General features: G+C 49.8%; 1 protein-coding gene across 4 annotated transcripts in view; it reads left to right on the plus strand.

Moving 5' to 3' along the window:
• Positions 1–21260, plus strand: part of NUP98 (nucleoporin 98 and 96 precursor) — a 44915-nt gene extending 23655 nt beyond the window's left edge. For 3 of the 4 annotated variants that reach the window (XM_082218963.1, XM_082218966.1, XM_082218964.1), the window contains 18 exons: positions 403–713; positions 1663–1776; positions 2842–2980; positions 3092–3269; positions 3711–3875; positions 4663–4839; positions 5619–5778; positions 6953–7379; positions 8479–8711; positions 9480–9749; positions 10596–10753; positions 10960–11103; positions 11613–11752; positions 12860–13081; positions 13816–14057; positions 15278–15432; positions 17385–17496; positions 19829–21260. In XM_082218963.1, coding sequence (XP_082075089.1) covers positions 403–713; positions 1663–1776; positions 2842–2980; positions 3092–3269; positions 3711–3875; positions 4663–4839; positions 5619–5778; positions 6953–7379; positions 8479–8711; positions 9480–9749; positions 10596–10753; positions 10960–11103; positions 11613–11752; positions 12860–13081; positions 13816–14057; positions 15278–15432; positions 17385–17496; positions 19829–20046 — 3565 coding nt within the window. In that variant the 3' untranslated portion in view covers positions 20047–21260. The remainder of the gene's footprint in view (positions 1–402; positions 714–1662; positions 1777–2841; positions 2981–3091; positions 3270–3710; positions 3876–4662; positions 4840–5618; positions 5779–6952; positions 7380–8478; positions 8712–9479; positions 9750–10595; positions 10754–10959; positions 11104–11612; positions 11753–12859; positions 13082–13815; positions 14058–15277; positions 15433–17384; positions 17497–19828) is intronic. The other variant, XM_082218965.1, reaches the window with a different exon arrangement.
• Positions 21261–21660: the final 400 nt, after the last annotated feature.

Genomic DNA, 21660 nt, shown 5'->3' on the forward strand with positions numbered 1-21660 from the left:
AAAGACTACGTTTTCATATAGGAGCTGTCACGTATTTGGGAAATGCATTTTACTTAAGTTAGAACAATATCCATTTCAAAGCAATTTCACAATGTGCATTTTTAAAGGCGGTGGTGACGTCAGGCTTCCTGTGCGATTCTGCACTGCAATGCCAGAATTGGTTTGGTCTATGGATCTGTTCCCTTGACAGCTGAAGGTCGATACGCCCAATAAATCCTTCATCAGCTTTCTAACTTCTGGTTCAGCCTTTGCTTTCCATCCGTGCAGAAACTCACACTCAAGAAGTTCATTACCAGTTAGGTAGCTAGTGTTTGTTTTTTATAGCGGTGTGTTTGTATTTCGGTTATGAAGTTTTTTCTTTGGGGCTCACGTGGTGGACCTTAAATGTTGTGGCTTCCTTAGATTCAACTTCCTTTCCCGGTCAGTTGATGAGATCCACCGGCAGGATGGAGAGCAGCAGGAGGAGGAGGACCGTCCTCGCGAAGTCACGCGGTACTACTCCAACCCCATTGCCAAGCCCATCCCACAGACCCCCGAGAATGCCATGCACAAGCACCACAACAACGTGGACGACACCCTCCTTGCCCTGAACGTGCGTCCTCCCCTGCGGAACGGGCTGGAAGGCAGCAGCGAGGATGCCTCCTACCACGAGGAGTCCCTGCAGGAGGACCAGGAAGAGGAGGTGGGCGGCATGCACCAGGCTCATCCGGCAGGTGAGGCAGGTGGTTCTTCTGGTGGTCTGGCTCTTCTCCCCCCAGAAATGCCCCCAAGCACACACTGGGGAAGGTAGGAATTGAGGGGGCGCTGCTTATAATGCACATTGTCATTTGCAGTCCATCAAACTCTGTCTGGTCATACTTTTCTACCCTTGGATCTCATTCAAGTGGCGTTTTCTTCTTTTAAAAAGCAAATCTTGGTGTTTCTATTATTTTCATACACTGAGTTGGCCTTCTTAAGGTTTTGATGACCTGTGATCCAAGTTGGTGCAGGTTTCGATGCACCAAACGGCTCTAGCAAAAGTCTGCTTGGATTGACAGACCTTTGAGAAACCGGTCTTGTGAATTATCCAAGAATGTGCTTCAGGGTGTAAGGAGCAGGTTTACATTGTGTCAGACCAGATGTCTGGATAGCTTAGTGCTGCCAACGCTGGCAGTGAGTTTGAACCCAGATCCTAGTTACTGCTTCTTTGATCTTTCGCTCTTCTCTCCTCTGCCCTGCTCATGTATTGCCTTCCTTAGCATGGCAATACAAGGCATGCAATAGGATCTGTACCATCAGATTGCACCTGCAGCCTTACCAAAATAAAACCAAAACATTTCTAACGTTGAGGTGTTTCTAGGAACGCTGCAAGATTTGTGGCTGTCATTTTTCATAACTAATTTTAATAGGTACTGAATCATTTTGCAATCTACTGCAGAGGCAGTGTTTGGTTAAGGTTTTCTGAGTGTTTTTCTCCTTAGTCAGTTGTAAATCTAAAGCGCCTTCAGTGAGTCTATCTATTGCTCCCTTTCATACCCTTTAGCATACGTATTATAATCTTGGAGTAGGTACACCTGCATTCTCTGGCTCATTTCTTTGCTGTTCTGGCCTGCAAATCAATCACTGTGCCTGTTGCAGAAGTTGCTGAAAGGAGTGACCTTCAACCAGTTTTGGTTCTTTTAGGAATTGTTTTAACCCGAGTTGGCTACTACACCATTCCATCCATGGAAGAATTGGCCAAAATGACAAGCGACAAAGGAGAATGCATTGTGACAGACTTCACCATTGGCCGGAAAGGTAAGGATGCTTCTCTGCACAAAGACCTTTTCTCCTGAAACTGCCTTCCCCAAAGCCCAGGAAAGTCCCACCTGAATGAAGGTCAGGTAACTACCTAGCTCAAGAGGAGCGAAATTCAGGCCATTGAAACATGGCTAAAGTACTAGGCATGTCTCTAGGATCACTCAGGCCATTCACTCAACAGTTTACGGGAGTCTGCTCTAAAGGTCCCTCAAGCCCATGGCCCCATTTTGTCAGGAAGGGTCAGAAGAATTCCCCTCTAAGCGTTTCAAGTAATCTGGTTGTTGGATATTAGTCCTAGTGGTTGAGTCCCCACAGTCTCTTTCCTCAAGTAATAATAATAATAATAATAATAATAATAATAATAATAATAATAATAATAGTAGTATATTGCAGGGGTCAGCAACCTTTTTCAGCCATGGGCCTGTCCACCGTCCCTCAGACCATGTGGGGGGCCAGACTATATTTTGGGGGAAAATATGAACAAATTCCTATGCCCCACAAATAACCCAGAGATGCATTTTAAATAAAAGGGCACATTCTACTCATGAGAAAACACACTGATTCCCGGAGCGTCCGCAGGTCAGATTTAGAAGGCAATTGGGCCACATCCGGCCCCCTGGCCTTCGGTTGCCTACCTACCCCTGGTATATTGCAACACACGCAGTGTACATGCACTTAAACCCATCAGTTCTTGAATGTGATCACAGTAGCAGTACAGATGACAAAACTGCACACAGTGCACAAATTAAAAGTTGTTTGGATGCATAAATGACGCTCCCAAGTACATGATTGCAAAACCTGATTTGCGGCATTAACTTGGGGGGCTGGTTTAGGTGTGTGTCCCCCATAGACCTTTCTGGGAGTTGCTGCCAGACTCCTGCTGCAGCTTGTGTGCTTCTTGCATAGATTTCTAAGACACTCCCAGTTCTGGTGATTGTGCACACTTGACCAATGAGCTTCCATAGCTTTGTTGCAGCAGCACTCCGGTTTAAGCTGATGCTGAGATCATAGACTTGTAGAGTTGGAAGGGGCTGTCATCTAATCTGTTCATCTCCTCCCTAGGCTACGGCTCAATCTACTTTGAAGGCGAAGTGAACCTGACTAACTTGAACCTGGATGAGATTGTGCACATCCGCCGGAAAGAAGTGATTGTCTACCCAGATGATGAACAGAAGCCACCCATTGGGAAAGGATTGAACAGGTAAATATAGACCAACCTAGTGTTGGCTCACGTTCACCGTGAACACGCTAGTTCATCTGTTAGGAGTGTTTGCCTCTCTGGCCTCCGTTAACCCTCTTTGTTTCTTAACAGGAGAGCTGAGGTCACTTTGGATGGTGTTTGGCCCACTGACAAAACCTCGCGTTGCCTGATAAAGAGCCCAGAACGGCTAACCGAAATGAACTATGAAGGCAGGCTGGAAGCCGTCTCCCGGAAGCAGGGTGCCCAGTTCAAGGAGTACCGCCCTGAAACTGGTTCGTGGGTATTCAAGGTAATAACAGCTGTGTATAAGTAAATGGAACCAGCTTCTATACCAAAGCTTTTTTCTTTCCTTGGCCTGGAAAAATTTAAGGCACACTCCAAAGGCAGGGATAATTGCAAATTTTCACTATTGTTTGCACAATTCCAACTGCCCCATTTTGGCGACTCCTCAGAAATACTTCATCTGCAACAGGAATGGGGAGCCTGTGCTGCTTCTCTGCATCCCTACCCCTCTGGGATGTTGTCAGACCAGCTCCCATCATCATTAACCATTGGTGCCATTTTTGGCTGCAGCAGATGGGAGCTGGAGCCCAGTATCAACTGCAGGCTCCCCATCTCTGGTGTCCCGGCCACCAGTATAACTTGACAGGCAGGATATTGTCGTCACTTACTGATGTCCACAAGCTACTAGTTCAGGCCATCACCTATGCTGGCTTTGGTTTCTGTCCAGGTGGCTCACTTCTCAAAATATGGTTTGCAAGATTCTGATGAGGAAGATGAGGAGCACCCATCGAAGGTCGAGGCAAAGAAACAGAAAACGGCTCAAGTGCCCCCGCCGGGCCTGTTGGCGTCTCAGCAAATGGCTCTAGGTGGGAAACCAGCACCTCCTTCCAAGGTAAGGGAAAGAAATATGTGAACTGGAGCTCTTGTAAAAGGGAAGATTGAAATACGTTACTCAGAAGAGGACAAGGCTCCAAATGGCTTTCACCAAGTTTAAGTGCAGGGGTTCTTCTCTCTCTCTCTCTCTCTCTCTCTCTCTCTCCCCCCACCCACCCAAAACAAAAATTGGTCATGCTCTCCTTGCTGCTGATGAAGAAAAGAAAAGGCACAAGAGTGGCTGGCTGCAATTCTTGCCTTTTTTCAGTTTCTTGTCGCATCATTTTTAGTATTTTCCCCAAATTTTAATGAATCATCCACAAAACTAGCTGCAATTCTCTCTTCTGGTCCTGATGATCCAGGATGTAAGAGGACAGGTGAGCCTTGTTGCTTGTCTAGAAGCAGCATGTATAGGAAAGGGGTTTGTTTTGGCTCTCCTGTGCTCCAGGAGGAAGGGCAACAAAGGAATAGGTCAGAATTTCAGCAGCTTAGGTTTCCACAGTTGGCCTTGTTCCATCTGCCTGCCTGAAGCCATTCCCTGGAACTCGGTTTAGTGGAGGGGTCATGATGATGCCAGCCTAACACCGCCTATTGTGACATGGCATTGCCACACTGGTCTCTTGTCTCCAGTCCTACATGATACTTGCTTTGCCAGCTCAGCAGCTGCTCTGTGTGGGGCACTCGGCCACATCCAGAACTGGGGTGGGGAGGCCTGGGCTCTGCTGATCTTTCGTTGCAGAAGTTAATTACACGCTCCGCTGCTTTGGATCTGTATTGCATTGCCTCTTAACTCCTGATGCCTGCAGAGCCCAGACGTTGAGCAGCTTGGGAAGGTTGTGGAATTTGACAGTGACATGGCAGACATCACTCAGGAGCCATCCCAGGACTTGGTCACGGAAGAGAGTTTTGCAGAGGAGCAGGAACCAGTGCCAGCTTCTGCACACATTGCCTCCTCTCTGGACATCAACCCTCACACATTGCAGGTGAGCCCCTCCTCGTTTGTGTTGCTTGCCTGCTAGGGTCCTCCTTTGGTCTTGGATTTGGACCTCACCACTTGTTCCTATAACCGGATACACCTGCTCTTCACTCTTTCTGCTCTGAGCCTTCTGTGGCCTGTATCTGTTTGCTTCTGTCATGTCATCATGGATTCTTCTTTGCTGTGCTGGCTGAGGCTGATGGGAGTTATAGTTCAGTACATCTAGAAGGCATCAGCTTGGCCAAAGCTGCCTTTTCTGGGCAGCAGGACAGAACTTTCTCTCCCCATCCCAGGTGGGACAGATTTGGCAGGTGGGCAGGGCTGCCCCTTTGACATCACTTTGACCCCAGGCTTTGGATTTCTGACCATCAGGGCTCCAAGTGCAGCATGCCTGGGCTTCTCTCTGAGCATCTGAAAGAAGTGGGTGGGTGTGGTTTGGGGTAGAGGGCCTCACAGGCCAAATTGGACTCCCAGCGTGCCAGAATCAGCCTCCATGCCAGAGCTTCCCCACCCCTGCTGAACATATTTACAAGTCACATGCCCTGCCTTTGGACCAGTCAGAAGATGCAGCCCTCAAACTGGGAGTCTCAGAATGTCAGCAACCTAAAAGGTCCATTTACAGTAACTGGGCAAAGGTTCCTTTTTAACTCATTGGTTTTATCTCTTGCTTTTAGCATTGTTATGCCAGTGGGTATTGAATAAGCACACTAGGGAAAAAACAACCTTCAACTTTTTAAAAGTCCTCTGTAATGTATGATGATGACCTTGCTCTGTACTTGTTTCCAGATCATGAAAGCTTCCTTGCTTGTGGATGAGGAGGATTTGGACCTGATCCTTGACCACCGTTTTGGCAAGCAAGCTGCACCAGTGGACACATCCCAAGACCTCTGTTCCCCCAGACTTCCCATCTCCTCCTTGATGCGAGGACACAAGAGCCGCCCCTCAGGTACAGTAAGAACCCCGGTCTTTGTGCTGGCGCCAAGGGGAAAACGGTTCTTAAATTCTAAGCTCTGCTTGGTACAGACTTTCTGAGGCTAAGCTGACATTATGCTTAGCACATTGCTGCAAGGCAGTTCCTCTCATTGCTTGGCCTTTGGGACTCTGTTCAACAAAGGATTAAATTAAAAATAAATCGGTTAATGCTACATTTCCAAGACTTTGATGTTTGTTGAATTGTGCTCTGTGAATTTTCCTACTGTGTATGAGCCACTTTTAAGACTTTTTGGAATGGTGTCCTGTAAATTAAGTAAAAGAAGTAAGGAAGCATTTTGAGGAGGGTGGGGGAGAGTAAGCCCCCCTATGGCACCCCAGGCACTTTGGGGGATGTGATCTGTCATTAAACAGAGTAGTGAGGCCTTTGGGCTTTTCACAACACAAAGTGTCACTGCAGACACCAGTGACCATCTGTATTAGTCAGTTTACAAATACTGTGTTCTTTGATGTATTATTCTGGCTGCTCTAATATTGAACCAGGGGGAGCATTTGGGATCTATTTAAGAAAAAGCCCACACATTGCAATCAGTTTAGAACAGGAGTGGGGCAGATCCAAGGCTCACCAACCCTGAAAAAAACCAGACAGGAGTGTTTGGGATCCCAGAGCAGTGCTGCATATACCATTTCTGCACATAGATATTAACGCACACGACCCCAGCAAAGTGACATGATCCCACAACCTGAGCAAAGTTCAGGATGAAACCTATGGGGCTCTCATGAGGGTTCCTCACATGTTGCTGTGGAAACTCGAGGTTTAAGATTCCAGAGTGACAACTAACGCATCATAGGTAACGTCAGTCTTTTCCGTGGAGTCCATTCACCCATAAAGCTGCGAGATAAGGTGATGTACACACAGGTCTGAACCAATCATTCATTGAAGATTGTGACTCTAACTTTTGGCCTTGAATGAAGGCCTGGGAGCTTCAGCTGTTTGAAATGCTGCTCCCCGAGTCCTGACAGGGACATGAATTGGGGAGCAGTAGGCATGTTGCAACCTTCCCTCAGGCCACCAGAAGGCAGCACACTTGCGTCCAGAAGCATGCTTTTGAGTGGGTGGGTGGGGTGTTAGAATGGTGATCTGTTAGAAGTCTTGTCTTCCTAATCAAGGCCTTCCTTCTCCTCCTCAGTTGGTGGGCTGCTGCAGTCAAGACTCTCGGGCGGATCTTTACGCGTCCCAACTACTTCCCTCCAAGACAGACGCAGCCCAAGGACTTCCTTGCTGGCCAGCGCTCTTCCTGCCCCGCCTTGGTCTGTCGGTTCTCCGCTGACCGGCGCATTCACAATGCCCAGCCTGGAGCCTGACATGCCGCTGAAAACAGTGGGCGTCCGCAGGCATCCTGAGCTGGTGCCACTGGAGAAGTCTGTCACCTACGGGAAAGGAAGGCTGCTGAAGGATATGGCCCTCTTCATGGGACGCTCCTTCCGTGTCGGCTGGGGGCCCAACCGGATCCTTGTCCACAGCGGGGAACAGCTGAGCACATTGAGCGAGCCAGAAGATCTCCGCAACGAGTCCATGGAATATGGATTCTTGCCAACACCTGTGGCTCCTAAACAGTGAGACGTCATCCTGTTCTTAAATATCAGTCTTCTGAGGTGTTATGCAGTGAGCTGAGTTACGTGGCTAGCTGGCTAGTCTAGTTTGTACTGATGTGGGCTTTTGCCACAGAGGCAGGACTGATTTCTTCTTACCTGTTCACCCTAGAGGGTGGGTGGGGAGACTCATGCACTTTTCTCAGCCTGCTGCACTTGGTATCTGGAGTTCGGCTGCACTGCAAGAGCAGTCATTCCCTCCCTGGGTTTTTGTTTACAGTGGTACCTCGGGTTAAGAACTTAATTCATTCCAGAGGTCCATTCTTAACCTGAAACGGTTCTTAACTCTGAAGCGTGCTTTTGCTAATGGGGCTTCCTGCTGCCTCTGCACCGCTTGTGCATGATTTCCATTCTTATCCTGGGGCAAATTTCTTAACCTGGAGCAACCACTTCCTGGTTAGCGGAGTTTGTAGCCCAAAGCGTCTGGAACCCGAGGTACCACTGTATTTCCTAAAAATCATGTATTGCTTGGGGGGGTGTAAGAAAACCCCAAAGCAGTTGAGTCTTCCTTTAGCACAGCAGGTTCCCTCTCCCTACCTTGTTCTGAGCTCACTTGCAGCATAACAGAAGCCTTTTCCAGGACCCGGGCATATTGGTCTCTCCTGGCAGAAATTGCCATCTTCCAATAATACAGAGAGGCAACTCTCTCATCACAGCACCTTGGCATCACTTGGCTCCTCCAGAAGCAGCAAAGCTTTCTGGTTATAACGGTTGGAAACTGCTGAGTTTGCCGCCTTGTCCTCTTTCAATGCATAGGGCCTGTGCATGATGAATATTTTCTTACTATGGTGCTCCTTTTAAGCTAATGGCTTGGCTGAAATTCTGTGCTGTTTTATCCAATGGATAAAACCCACAAATGTCGAAACAATGTGGGTGTCTTTGAGAAAATGCTTCCCACCACCTACTTAACCCATGCTTAAACTTTTGAAGCTGTGCTTAATTTGTAAGCTTCCTTGAGGGCATATTATTTAGAAAGGCAGCCTGTGTTTATTTTTGAATAATTGAATATTGCCGTGACAGAGCCACTCATCTCCCTTGATCTGTGTTCCCGATGCCTCTGCAGGCTCTCGGAGTCTCCTTTTAAGGTTCACGTGGAGAAACTGAGCTTGGAAGGAAAGGCAGCTGACGAGAACCTAGACTCGTACCTTGTTCCACTGGAGATCAAGCTGAAGCAGAGCACTGTCCACATGGATGAGCCGTGCCCTTTCCTTACCCCCAACCCTGGCGTAGCTGCTATCCATGAGTATGCCAGGTGGGCGACGGAGACGTCTGCCGACCCAGAAGAAAGGGAAGAAGGTGGGCACAAAACTGGATGGGGGGGGGGGTTGGGTTGGAGGAATTGGAAATGTCAGGCTGAGCTCCTGTCATGTTGTTTTTGAACCAGCTTTTTGAGGAGAGCCTGCTCTGTCCTGTGGCTGTGAAGAGGCAATTCTGCCTTGGTGCATGCAGGCATTGAGTCACTGCTTAGCATCTTTCCATGCCCCAGTCTCATGTCCCACCATGGGCTCATGCCCCAGCACCTGTTTTAGAGCAGAATCACCGTGGAAGACACAGCGAGGCAGGGCGTTCTGGTAACAGGCCGGCCTCCTGCTGTCTCCAGCAGCTGTAATTGCCCCTCCCAAGCTGTGATGCACGGAGAGCGGGTGGGTCCTAGGAACAGGAGACTCCTTGGTCTTTCTTGCTGTGGATGCAACTTCAAGGGGCCAAAATGAGAGAACTGCAGCATCTTGCCAGGATCAGGTGTGAGCTTTTGTGGACCCTTGGTGCCTTCGTAGAATTGGATTTGGAAGGCCCAGGGTGACTTGGTGGCACTGGGTATTTCTGGCCTCACCTTCATGGTCCAGATCACAGCTGGCCACAAGCAGAGAGTGGCAGGTGATTGACGGAGCAGAGGTGGCAGTGCACAGTCCAGAATTTAAGCTACAGTGTGGGGTAAGGGTGGAATGGCCTTAGGAGCGCCCCCCCCCCCCGCTGCATGTGTGTGGCTGGGACCCTGTTTGCGGCTGCCTCATGGGATAGCAGAGTGCAGGGTCGTGTGCTGATCTCTCTTTGCCCTCTCACCAGCTGCAGTGAAAGACTGGTGCTTGGTGTGGACCCTGTGTGAGGCGCTCTGGGGCCACTTGAAGGAGCTGGAGGCCCGCTTGGATGAGCCCACGGAGTACGTCCTTGCTCTGGAGCGCCGGAGAGCCTTCTCCCGCTGGCTGTCGCAAACGGCTGCCGAGCGGATCAAGAACGAGGTTTCGCTCGCCCAGAACGACAGTCCTGCCCAGGCCGTCTTCAGCTACCTTACTGGGAAGCAGATCAGCGAAGCTTGCCGGCTGGCGCAACATTCTGGTAAGACGGCGGCTTTTCACCTGGACCCAGGATCTAACAAGGAATCTGCTGGTTCCCGTGGGCAGAAGTGGTGCTTCTTAGCGGGTTGCCTGGAGAGGGCGCAGCAGGCAGAATCTTGAATTACAGGCTGTCCCTTCCTGTGGTCAGGGTATTTGAGGCCTTTCTGCCTCCAGAGTGAGGAGTCTCAGGAGAGAAGTAGGTGGCTTAGTAGTGGGTTTCCCTGCATGAAGGCCCAGGCTTGCAGAAAGGTGCTTGTCTGTTCCTTGGAAATTGCCAGCGCCAAGAGGAAAGCTCTCCTTTGCCCGCATCTTGACATAAATTTGGCATCCTTCAGCACAGCAAAGAGCATTGGCCCAAGGAAGTTCTGCCGGCCACCAATGTTGTTTGTTTCTGCAGGGCTGGTAGGAGGGAAATGCAGAGTTCCACTGTAAACTCTTCACCCCTCATTCTTCTCTGCTTTAGCTGCTCCCTAGAAAAGGATTGGAAGGGGATTTGGGTGTGTCTTCCCAACTAGATCAGCTTCTTGAATTTCTAGGTGAGCAACAACAACAAAAAACCCCCCGCCTTACAACAGGCTTAAATGAAGCGATCCTTGCTGATGATATTGAGGGTGGGCCACATGCATCAATCCCCAAGCAAGAAGCCATCTATCATGTAGCTGGACTTGGTTTTCCTATGGGCAGTTATTTTCTGCCTAAGTCAGTGTGGTCCTTCCCCCTCCAAAATATGTGCTAGAGCACCAACGTCTGCACTGCTGCCCGTCCCTGCGTCCAGGTAGTTCACATTTCAGGAGAGGCTGCTCATGGGGGTTTGTGTCTCTTCTGACGCGCTGCTGTTGCGTTACAGGGGACCACCGGCTGGCTCTCCTCCTCTCGCAGCTGGCAGGGAGCCAGGATGTCCGGGAGCTCCTTGCCATGCAGCTGGCAGACTGGCATCAGCTCCAGGCAGACTGCTTCATCCAGGAGGAGAGGCTGCACATCTTTGCCCTTTTAGCTGGCAAGCCGGTGAGTGGCGGAGCCTGGGCTTGCTTGTCAACCCTCCTGGGCACTGCTCGGCCACTTGCGTTAAGAGGGTCACATGTACACACAACGCCGTCACCAGGCCAGCGAGCCTCTGTGGGCATCCCTCTTGCACAGCAGAGCAACTGTGTTGGGCTCTGTGCCTGGCCCACACTGACACTCTGCCTCGGCCCTTTCCCTCACTTCTGCAGGTGTGGCATTTGTCAGAGAGGAGGAGCATCAACATCTGCGCCCATCTGGATTGGAAGCGTTCTCTCGCCATCCACCTCTGGTACCTGCTTCCTTCTACAGCGCCTCTTTCCAAGGCCCTCAGCATGTATGAAGCTGCATTCCAGGTAGGCGGAAGTCGCAGTCCTGTTTGGCCAGAGGGCCAACCTTGAGCCCAATCCCTAGAGCTTAGGCACTCCGGCCTGTTGCTGCCTCCTGAAGGAAGGACAGGACGATGTGCTGTGCTTCTGCTGAGCTCCCTTTGCTCTTTGGCATATGCAGGAACATCACAGATGTTCTGGAACAGACTAAATGTCTGCGTCAAGGTCTGCATCTGTTTTCCCACAAGGGACACCCAGAGACCCCCACCGGAAGCCCATAAGCAGGACGTGAGAGCAGGCCCCCCTCTTCTCCTCCTGCCTCTGATCCTGTGGGACGTGTAGAACTGGCAGCCATTCCCCGCCTGTCAAACTTGCCTTGGGGGAAGGGAAGGCGGGAGAGACAAGGATCCAGCTCAGTTTCCAGCTCCCCACCCCAACGTCTCTCCAGTGCCTCCTCAGAACAGGCATACACAGGAGAGAGGCCTTTCCTTCTTCCTCCAGCTGCTTCCCCTCATCTTCTGGTATTGTGTTTGCAGGACTCCTCGGAGGGAGAGAAATATGCTTGTTCTCCGCTGCCTCCGTATCTGGAAGGCTCAGGCTGTGTGATTGAGGAAGGCGATCAACAACACCCGCTCCGAGACGTGTGCTTTCACCTGCTAAAGCTGTACAGTGATAGGTAACTCTTCCTGTTTTCCTGCACCTGCTGAAGGCGGACTCTGCTCCGCAGATATTCAGCTCTCGTAAATCTTTTGGTCTTTTAAGGTGACACAAGACCCTTTGCAACAGACTTCACAAGGCTGTCCCTCCGGAATCTCTTTCCTCCTTGTGAACTCAGGTTATGCTGCAAATGTGGTGACCTAGCAAGAAGATCCTGGTTTCTGCCCACTCTGCAGGGAGGAGCTCCCCAGATATCATTATTGTTTATTAAATTTCTATGCCACCCTTCATATGAGGATCATAGGGTGGTTTACAATATGAAAATACATACCATAAAAATACATACCATAGTAACAAATGAAAGCAATAACACACACCCCACACATAGTTTAAAAGACCATAGATGGTTTAATTAGCCAAAGGTCTGGGAGAAGAGGAATGGTAAGCATCCTGCTTAAAAAGTCCCAAATCAATTTACAGCCATCTGGTTGGCCACTGTGAGATAGCTGTGAAATAAGATTGGCCACCAGTCTGGTCCAGCGGCCTCTCCTCGTGTTCTTATGTTCTAAAGTGTTTTTAAAAAGTATGCCTGGTGGGGGAAGGGGGGGACATAAACAGAAAGTTGTGTGCTTGTCAAAACAGCCATGGGATGTACAATACCCCTTTCCCTCCACTCCTGTATATATTGTGTGGAGGGGGATACTGAAGTCCAGGACCCTAGAAGCTTAACAGTGGTGGGGATTTAGTTTATCTACATTGCTTCTTTGTCATCCCCAGCTTAAGAGTTCTAGTTATGATTCCTCTCCAGTGGATATTGGGCCTAACACTGGAATGTCTCTATGGCTCATTCAGAATTCAGTATTGGGGCGGAGAGGGAGAGAGGAAGATGCATTGGTGCCAGGGAATGACTTCTGTCTTGCATGTGGCTGTGGGCAGTCCTGCTAGTCTCATGAAAGGTCATTTCCCCCCAAAGCGTTTGCCCCGGTTTGCCCTTTAGGCCTGGACTTCCAGACCCTTCTGCTTCCTTGGAAAATCTTTTGGCGTACAGCACCGTGAACTGGAATGTGGGCCCCGCTGTGGCCAGCCGGCTTATGCTGTTTCCTTCCTTCCTCGTGTTCCCTTGCAGGTGTTACGATCTCCACCAGCTGCTTGACCCGAAGAGCATAACAGCGGACCCCTTGGACTACCGCCTCAGCTGGCACCTGTGGGAAGTGCTGCGTGCCTTAAATTACACCCACCTCTCAGAGCAATGCCAGGGAGTGCTGAACGCCAGCTTTGCAGCCCAGCTGGAGAGCGAGGGGCTGTGGGAATGGGCCGTCTTTGTGCTTCTTCACACCCCCAGTGCAAAGTAAGTGTGGAGCCCTCCTTTGTCTTGCAGGGGTGTGTGGGTTTTATCGGATTTCTTCCCACAGGAGGAGGGAGGTGCAGCCTGTCAATGTAGCATCATGCTATCTGAAATGGTGGCATCCTCTTTGGGGTAGAGTATGATCTGCTCTCATTTAACAGCACTGCTATTAATAAAATTGGCCCTGTGGGCTCTGAACATGCACAAGTTTTTAGCAAAAGACCCACTGATGTGCTACAAAGTATTTAAGAACTATTCTGTAAAACACGAGCCTGTTTAACAAAGATTAAAATATTAAAATATTTCGGAACCTTTCAGTGAAATAGAGAAATTAACTTTTCTTCCTTTTGAGTCATATTCTTTTAAACTGGGACTTGGAGAGGAACCTGGGGCGGAAGGGGTGGGTGGGTGGCATGATCAGATGAGCCTACAGTTAAGCTGTCCCTCCATCTAGCTTGGGAGAGTCTACTGTGAGTGGCAGGCAGTGGTTCTTCCAGGCCTTGGCCAGAGGAAGGACTTTGACAGCTCAGCCGCTGGACAGCCTTTGACAGGAGATGCTTTGGGTGGAAGTTCAGATCTCTTTGCGAAAGATGTGCTTTGCCACTGAAGACCCAGTAAATTGGGGGCAGGGAGCAGCATTTGGGGCCGTTTTCCTGGCTGAATTGTGTGCATAGAGCTATTGCTGTACCCCCCTGCTTTATGCAAGGTCATACAAAGAGCGTTTCTCTTCCCACCAGCGTGCGAGAGAGAGCCGTGCGTGAGCTGCTGAACCGCCACTGCAGGTTGCAGGAGACGCCCGAGTCGTGGAGCAAGGAAGCCTTCCTGATGGAGAGGCTGTGTGTGCCGCCTGAGTGGATCCACGAGGCCAAAGCCGTGAGAGCCAGGATGGAAGGGGACAAGCATAAAGAGGCTCTCTACCTGTTCAGGGCAGGGCACTGGAATCCGTGCCACAGGCTGGTCATCAGGCACTTGGCTTCAGGTAAGGCTTCCTTCCTTCCTTCTCCCGGGGCATGGCGGTAAACAGGGCATCTAACTGAGTTTTGGACTGACTTTACCAAAACAAAAAACCTGCAAACACTCAGTAGGATTTTGCCTTGCTTCCTAAAGGGAGGGGGCATCTATCATTATTACAGTGATACCTCGGGTTAAGAACTTAATTCGTTCTGGAGGTCCGTTCTTAACCTGAAACTGTTCTTAACCTGAGGTACCACTTTAGCTAATGGGGCCTGCTGCCACTGTGCGATTTCTGTTCTCATCCTGAAGCAAAGTTCTTAACCCGAGGTACTGTTTCTGGGTTAGTGGAGTCTGTAACCTTTAGCTTCTGTAACCTGAAGCGTCTGTAACCCGAGGTACTACTGTATTTATTAAATTTGTACGCTGCTCTTCGGTGGTTCACAACATAAATATACAAAATGAAAATACAAAATGCATAATTAAGCAAAGGCAGCTCAATAACCCCCCCTCTCACAAAACCCATAGAATGTTATTCAACATAGGGGATAAAATTGAACCCTGAGGAACCCACACTGAAGGCTCCATGGGGCTGAAGAGCACTCCCCAAGCATCACCCTCTGGAAATAACCACCCAAGTAGGAGCAGAAGCACCGCAAAACAGTGCCACCCACCCATAACTCTGACGGCTGCTCCAGAAGGTTGCCATAGTCATTGGCATCAAAAGCTGTTGAGAGATTGAGGAGAATTAACAGAGACCCATTTCCCCTGTCTCATTCCCAACAGGTGATCATACAGGATGACCAAAGCAGTTTCTGTGCCAATTTAAAGGGCTCTGGAAAATCAGTTTGGGAGTCTTCAACATCGCCTCTGAGACTAGTTCTATCAACTGAGGCAGTGAGATCTCTGGGCAGTGAGGCAGGTGGTAAACCAGCAGAATCCCTAATTTGTCCCAGTTGCCCAAAGCCAAGGAGACACACTCTAGATTCCACCCCTCCTTACAAATTGAACAGACACCCTCAGGAGGCGAAGGTGCCCTCTCCTAGTGGTGTTTCTTCTTCCTGCTCACAGCTTCAGAATGCCACGTGTCCCATTCTTGGCGTAGATGTTGCCCACATCTGAAAGTCGTGTCAATTTCAACATCAATGCCTGCCTTCTGGCGAGTTGCTGTTTTACCAAACTTTTTGCCAGGCACAGTAGTGTTGAAGTTCTCTTATTTGTTCATCACTCGCTGTCTTCTTCTTTCAGATGCCATTATTAACGAAAACTACACCTATCTGAAAGGGTTCTTGGAAGACCTGTCTGCTCCAGAGCGCAGCACCCTCATCCAGGATTGGGACACCGCAGGGCTGGTTTTCTTAGACTACATCCGGATCATTGAGATGCTTGACAGGATTCAGCAGGTGACACACTCGGGACGAGGATGGTGTCATTGCATTCTCCCAAGGAACTCCCAGGGGCTTGCGCGCTTCTCCCTCATTTAATCCTCACAACGGCCCTGGAAGGAAGGGGAGGCTGAGAGGCAGTGACTGGCCCAAGGTCACCCCGCGAGCGTCATGGCTGCATGGCGATACGAACCCCAACCTCCCAGGTTCTAGTCCAGTACTCTAACCACCACACCAGACTGTTGCATCCTGCCTGCTCCCTTACAGAGAGCACTCTTGGGAATTTTCCTCCTCCCAGTCACACGCTGATCGAGCCTGCATATTCAGGGAAAGCTACACTGCGTCCCCCTGTTGAAGCTAGTTCAAAATATAGGGAGTAATGCATGGGAAGGCAAACTAAGGCCCGGAGGCCGGATCTGGCCCAATTGCCTTCTAAATCTGGCCCGCGGACGGTCTGGGAATCAGTGTGTTTTCACATGAGTAGAATGAGCCCTTTTATTTAAACTGCACCTCTGGGTTAGAAAAATTAGAACATCATGGAAAAGTTCATTTATTTCAGTAATTCAACTTAAAAGATGAAACTAATATATGAGATAGACTCATGACATGCAAAGTGAGATATGTCAAGCCTTGATTTGTTATAATTGAGATGATCATGGCGTACAGCTGATGAAAACCCCAAATTAACAATCTCAGAAAATTAGAATATTAAATGAAATCAGCAAAACAAGGATTGCAAATAGAGCAAGACTGGACCTCTGAGAAGTAGAAGCATATCTCGCTTTGCATGTCATGAGTCTTATCTCATATATTAGTTTGACCTTTTAAGTTGAATTACTGAAATAAATGAACTTTCCCACAATATTCTAATTTTTCAAGTTTCACCTGTAGTCCAGCTCCCAACAAGGTCTGAGGGACAGTGGACCAACCCCCTGTTGAAAAAGTTTGCTGACCCCTGGAGTAAAGCATTTGAATGTTCCTGTGTTGAGACATTCCCTGGAGGTGAAAAATAAATCAGCTAGCATGCCAAGGGGAAAATGTTCCTTTGGACATGCTGGTTTTCTACTGGCAGGGAGATGGGCTTACCAAGGGAGGGTGTGGCCTGTCGAAATCTCCGCTACGGAGCTACTCCTCCGGTCGAGCCTTTGGAATCTCCTCTGACGATGATTAAAGACCTGAGCCTTTGATAAGGCTCCAGGCACATTCTCCATTAAGCAGAGTATCAAAGCAGCAGAAGAGACGAGAAATTTGAGCTAGGTTTTATTTCTAACTACGCAGACAGAAAAGAAAAATACATGCTCTCTCTGTGAAAGGCAGAGAGCAACTGGAAAACAAAAGGAACAGGAAACCAGGAACATCCCATCTGTTTCCTGTCTTTTGTGAGACTTCCAACAGCCTGGGATCTCTGGAATGCAAAACAGAGTCTTGTGCCTCCAAGCACTGCACAGTGGCACAAACAGAAACCAACATGGCCGTGCAGTTGATGTATGGGTGTCTTTCCATCTGCTGTGCTCTTCCCACAAGGAGAGGAGAAGGAGATAGCCCTCTTTTTTCTTAGGCTCTAGTGCCCCGCCATGCGCATGGACACTTAAATGCTGCAAAAGGTGATTCAGAGGCTGAGACCTGCCTGCTCACTGTGTCTTCTAGCTTGGGGGTGGGGAAGTGAGGGGGAACTGCCAGGACTCCCCAGGCGCATGAGGCTCAGCTTCCCATTCCAGTGACCTGAGGAATTTCTGGGAGGGAGAAGAGCTTCGGGTGGCTTCACCGGGCCGGGAGCTGTTGAATAGTAATGGTGGCCATCGGATGCACCATTGCAAACACTTGCCTTGAGATTAGGAGGGGAAATCTGCCCTGTGGAAATTCCGCTGGAAGCCTGGCACAAGACATTTTAATAATGAGGAAGATCCCCAGCGGGGCTGTTGTCACCCCAGTGAGTGACGCTTCTCCCTTCTCCTGGATTTGCTTTTCAGCTGGATTGCTCTGGGTACGAACTGGAGGAGCTGCACACTAAAGTGACGTCCCTTTGCAACAGGATAGAGCTGCTCCAGTGCCGCAATGCCAAGGATAGGCTGGCTCAGTCTGGTAAGGCTGTGGGCACGCTGTTTCCTTCCCTTTTAATAATAATAATAATTCTCTTCTCTTCTGCAATGTGGCTCTGATTCTTCATGGCCACTATCATGTAAAAAGCAGCACCTGGAGGCTTTTGTGGTGTGGGGTTTAGGTGACACCACAAGTCCATGTTGGTGGTTTGCAGTTGCCTTGTGGAACAACGCAGAGCACAGGGCATGTTGCAAAATGTGGGTTTTATTTTAATAATAATAATAATAATAATAATAATAATAATAATAATAATAAATTTAATTTATTTGTATCCTGCCCATCTGGCTGGGTTTCCCCAGCCACTCTGGGCAGCTTCCAACAAAGATTAAAAATACATCAAAATGTCACACATTAAAAACTTCCCTGAACAGGGCTGCCTTCAGATGTCTTCTGAATGTCAGGTAGTTGTTTATCTCTTTGACATCTGATGGGAGGGTGCCACCACCGAGAAGGCCCTCTTCCTGGTTCCCTGTAGCTTTGCTTCACACAGCGAGGGAACCGCCAGAAGGCCCTTGGCGCTGGACCCCAGTGTCCGGGCAGAACGGTGGGGGTGGAGATGTTCCAGGTATACTGTTACTGCTCCTTTATTTCATTTATGAATCCCTTCCCATGAAGCATTTCCAAATACCAAATGATTGCGGATATAAAAACAGTTAAAGCAATTACCTCTGCAAAACCCACTTCAAGTATGTTTAGAGGTTAAAGGCTTTCCTCATCTTCAAAGAGCCAGTGCCTGCCTGATGCGTAATAGGAGTGGCTGGCTGGACCGTGTGCTGTGCCTGGCAAGGAGCCGCAGTCAGCGTAGAACTTGTTGAGCTGCCTCCTCCCAAGTAGGGAGAGGTTGGGGAAAGCTCTGCTTGTCACCTGCAGCCACAACTCGGGGTGCTTTTTCCCAGCTAAAAAGATGAGCGCAAGGACTTCCTCTCTCCTGCCTCCAAGATCAGTGCTATGTCTAACAGCCTTAAGCTCTAGGCAGGTGGATGTTACATACCGTATTTTTCGCACCATAGGGCGCACCAGACCATAGGGCGCACCTAGTTTTGGGAGTCGGAAAACAAGAAAAAATTATTCTGAACCCCAGAAGCCAGAACAGCAAGAGGGATCTGGCTTCTGGGATACCGTGTGGCTGTTCTGGCTTCTGGGGTAACCCCGCCAAGCCTCTTCAGGGCAGCGGGATGAAGGCTCCCCCTGCCCAAAGAGGCTGCGCAGGGCTAAAGCAGAAGCCAGGACAGACACGTCGCTGAAGGGGCACTGCGCCTTCTCTCTCTCTGTGCAGCGCCCCTCCTTCACAGGAAAGGTGCTGCGCAGAGAGGGAGAGGGTGCAGCACCCTTCAGCGAAGCTGGAGAAGGAACAGAAGAAGACCCTTCTGTTCCTCCTCCTGCTTCGCATGACAGGCGCGTCGTTCAAGGGGCGCTGTGCCTTCTCTCTCTCTCTGCGCAGCACCTCTCCTTCACAGGAGAGGCGCTGTGCAGAGAGGGAGAGGGCGCAGCGCTCCTTCAGCGAAGCTGAACAGAAGGAGACCCTTCTGTTCCTCCTCCAGCTTCCAGGACAGGCGCGTCGCCGCGAAGCCAAGGAGCCTGCATTCGCTCCATAGGACGCACACACATTTCCCCTTCATTTTTGGAGGGGAAAAAGTGCGTCCTATAGAGCGAATAATACGGTAGCCCTGCCTTCCAGCATCCAGCACAGGCTGGTCCCCTGTAGCTCTCTGTGGTTCTGCAGTTGGAGAGTTGAGAATCGTAGAGTTGGATTTAGCCCAACCCCCTGCAATGCAGGAATCGTAGCTGCATTCCTGGCTCCATTTCTAAGCTGGGAGGTGACCAGTTTCAGAGACAGGAGTGGACCTTTTGGTTGGATCTTGCAAAGCAGTGATTACACTTGTAACCTATACCGCTGAAAACGCTGGCAGCCTTAAGATAAATTCAACAGTGTAAATAAGTTTTGATGGATGCAGTAACGGAATACTGAATGGTATAGTTTTTATAAAATATGCAGGGATTTATGATATGTAAAACGAATCATGGAAAGAGAAGAAGGGAAGTCATTGATATTTTAAGGATGTACAAATGAGTATTTTAAATTGGAAAACAGAAAATTTAATAAAAAAATTATATTACACTTGTAACCTGAGGTCAGCCATGAGCACACCATAGACTAGACCACTCGTGTCTGGTAAATGCAAGGGCTTCTCTCGCTGGAGGTCCATTCCCCTGGGAAATTGCTGGAACAAACCCAACTGTAAATACTTTTCAAAGCTTTTTGATACGTTCATTCGCTCAAACCTCTGCTGTTTTGCCCCTTTCTCGCACCCAGAAATGGCCAAGCGCATTGTGGACATCCTGCGCGTGGTTTTGAGCCTGCAGCACCCTCCGGACTCCGCCTCGGACTCCACCCCGGACGTGCAGAGAGTGCCGCTGCGCCTGCTGGCCCCCCACATCGGCCGCCTCCCCATGCCCGAGGACTACGTGCTGGAGGAGCTGCGTAGCCTCACCCAGGGCTACCTGCGGGAACTGACGGTGGTGGCGCAATGAGGGCAGCTTGCCTCCTCGCCTGGACGTAGATGCCCTCTCTGAACGATTCGCCTGTCCTTTGGCCCCCAGGGCCCAGGGGTGTAGGCAGCCCCCTTCCTGCGCAACTCCTTCCCACCCTGGGGTGCTGCACAGCCACCACAGGGGGCAAAGTTCAGAGACTGGGCTCTGGTGTTGCGACACCTCCTCCCCCCGCTTTCTAGTGTTAATAAAGCCTTTGCCGCAGCAGAAGCCAGCTATGGGGGTCACTGGACCTGTGGCGGGCAGAGAGCAAGGCACCTTACAGATGGCACAAAAAAATCAGTGTGTGTGTGTGAGTACGTATACAGTCAAATCTCCATTTCAACTGAGCTCTGGTCAGCGTTCGTTTGGTTTTTTTTTTGGGAGGGGGTGGGGGCTTCGAGTGTGTCCTGCGCTGCTGGGTTTGGACAAGTGGAGTCGACCCTGCTGCCCATGTGCCTTATGGGGCTGAGTCAGATCTGGGTTGTGCTGCCTGGCCTCTGCAAAGAAGGGAGGGAGGTGGAGGCACAGCCAGGGTTGGTCCGGAAATGACACCATTGGCTGATCCTTCCGGGGGGGGGGGGAAATCCCTCAGTGATGTCAGCTTCCTGTCTTGGGGTGGCACCCCAGAGTGCTTCTGAACCTTGCAGGGGGCTGGCAGGTTCCCCTCCTTCCGACAGCCTGGCTTTGGGAGACTGGCTTGAGTCTTCAAGCTGAGCTGCGCCTGTTCTTCATGCCGAATCCCTTTGCAAGAAGTGCTGGGGGGGACGCAACCTGATTTTAGGTTTTGTGCTGGGGGTGGGGGGTGGGGTGGGGTGGGGTAATGGCTCAAACCAATCAGTTCAAGGTGGTCATGTTGAATGTGTTTGCCATGTGGTTTCATCATATTGCCGAAAGGGAATTCCAGATGCGGAGCTGGGGAGCTGGCTGGCAGCCTCCAGGGCCCTGGGGTGGACAGTCTGCCTGAATCTCATAGGGCAGGGCGAGGCCTGGTGTGGGTGCTGCCCCTGCGGCCAGTTGCGTGGGACCCCTGGAGGCAGTGCGTGTCTGCGTGTGCGTGTATGTATTTTTTTGGGGGGGGAAATGCCAGCAAAGTGGTGACGCATGAAGATTATGTAAAGGTTTTTATTAAAAACTATAAATAAATGATCCAGATTATTTTCTTGTCTGTTTTTCTGGAAATACCTTTATAAGAAAATAAAAAAAAGTTTATAGCATCTTCCTGATTGCCTCTCTTTTTTCCCTTCCCTGCCCCTTTTTTAAGAATCAAATGGCTCAACCTCAGATTTGGGTCTCTATTGTAACTAATAATAATAATAATAATATCTTTATTGTCATTGCCCCCTTCGGGGACAACGAAATTACTTGACTGCTCCATAAAAACACTAATTAAACAATACAGTATAATACAGCAAGGGAGATTAGATGACTTTCAAAGTCTGGGCTTCCCATTCAGGGCCGAGATCGCTCTGGGGAAGAAGCTGTTCTTAAGACGGCTCGTTCTTGTCTTCATCGTCCTGTATCTCCGTCCCGACGGCAAGAGCTCAAAGAGACAGTGACCAGGATGCGATGGATCTTTTACTATGTCCAGTGCCTTCCTATGGCACCTTGTGGCAT

The sequence above is a fragment of the Podarcis vaucheri genome (assembly GCF_965113315.1).
Source record: "Podarcis vaucheri genome assembly, chromosome: 4".
Lineage (NCBI taxonomy): Eukaryota > Metazoa > Chordata > Lepidosauria > Squamata > Lacertidae > Podarcis > Podarcis vaucheri.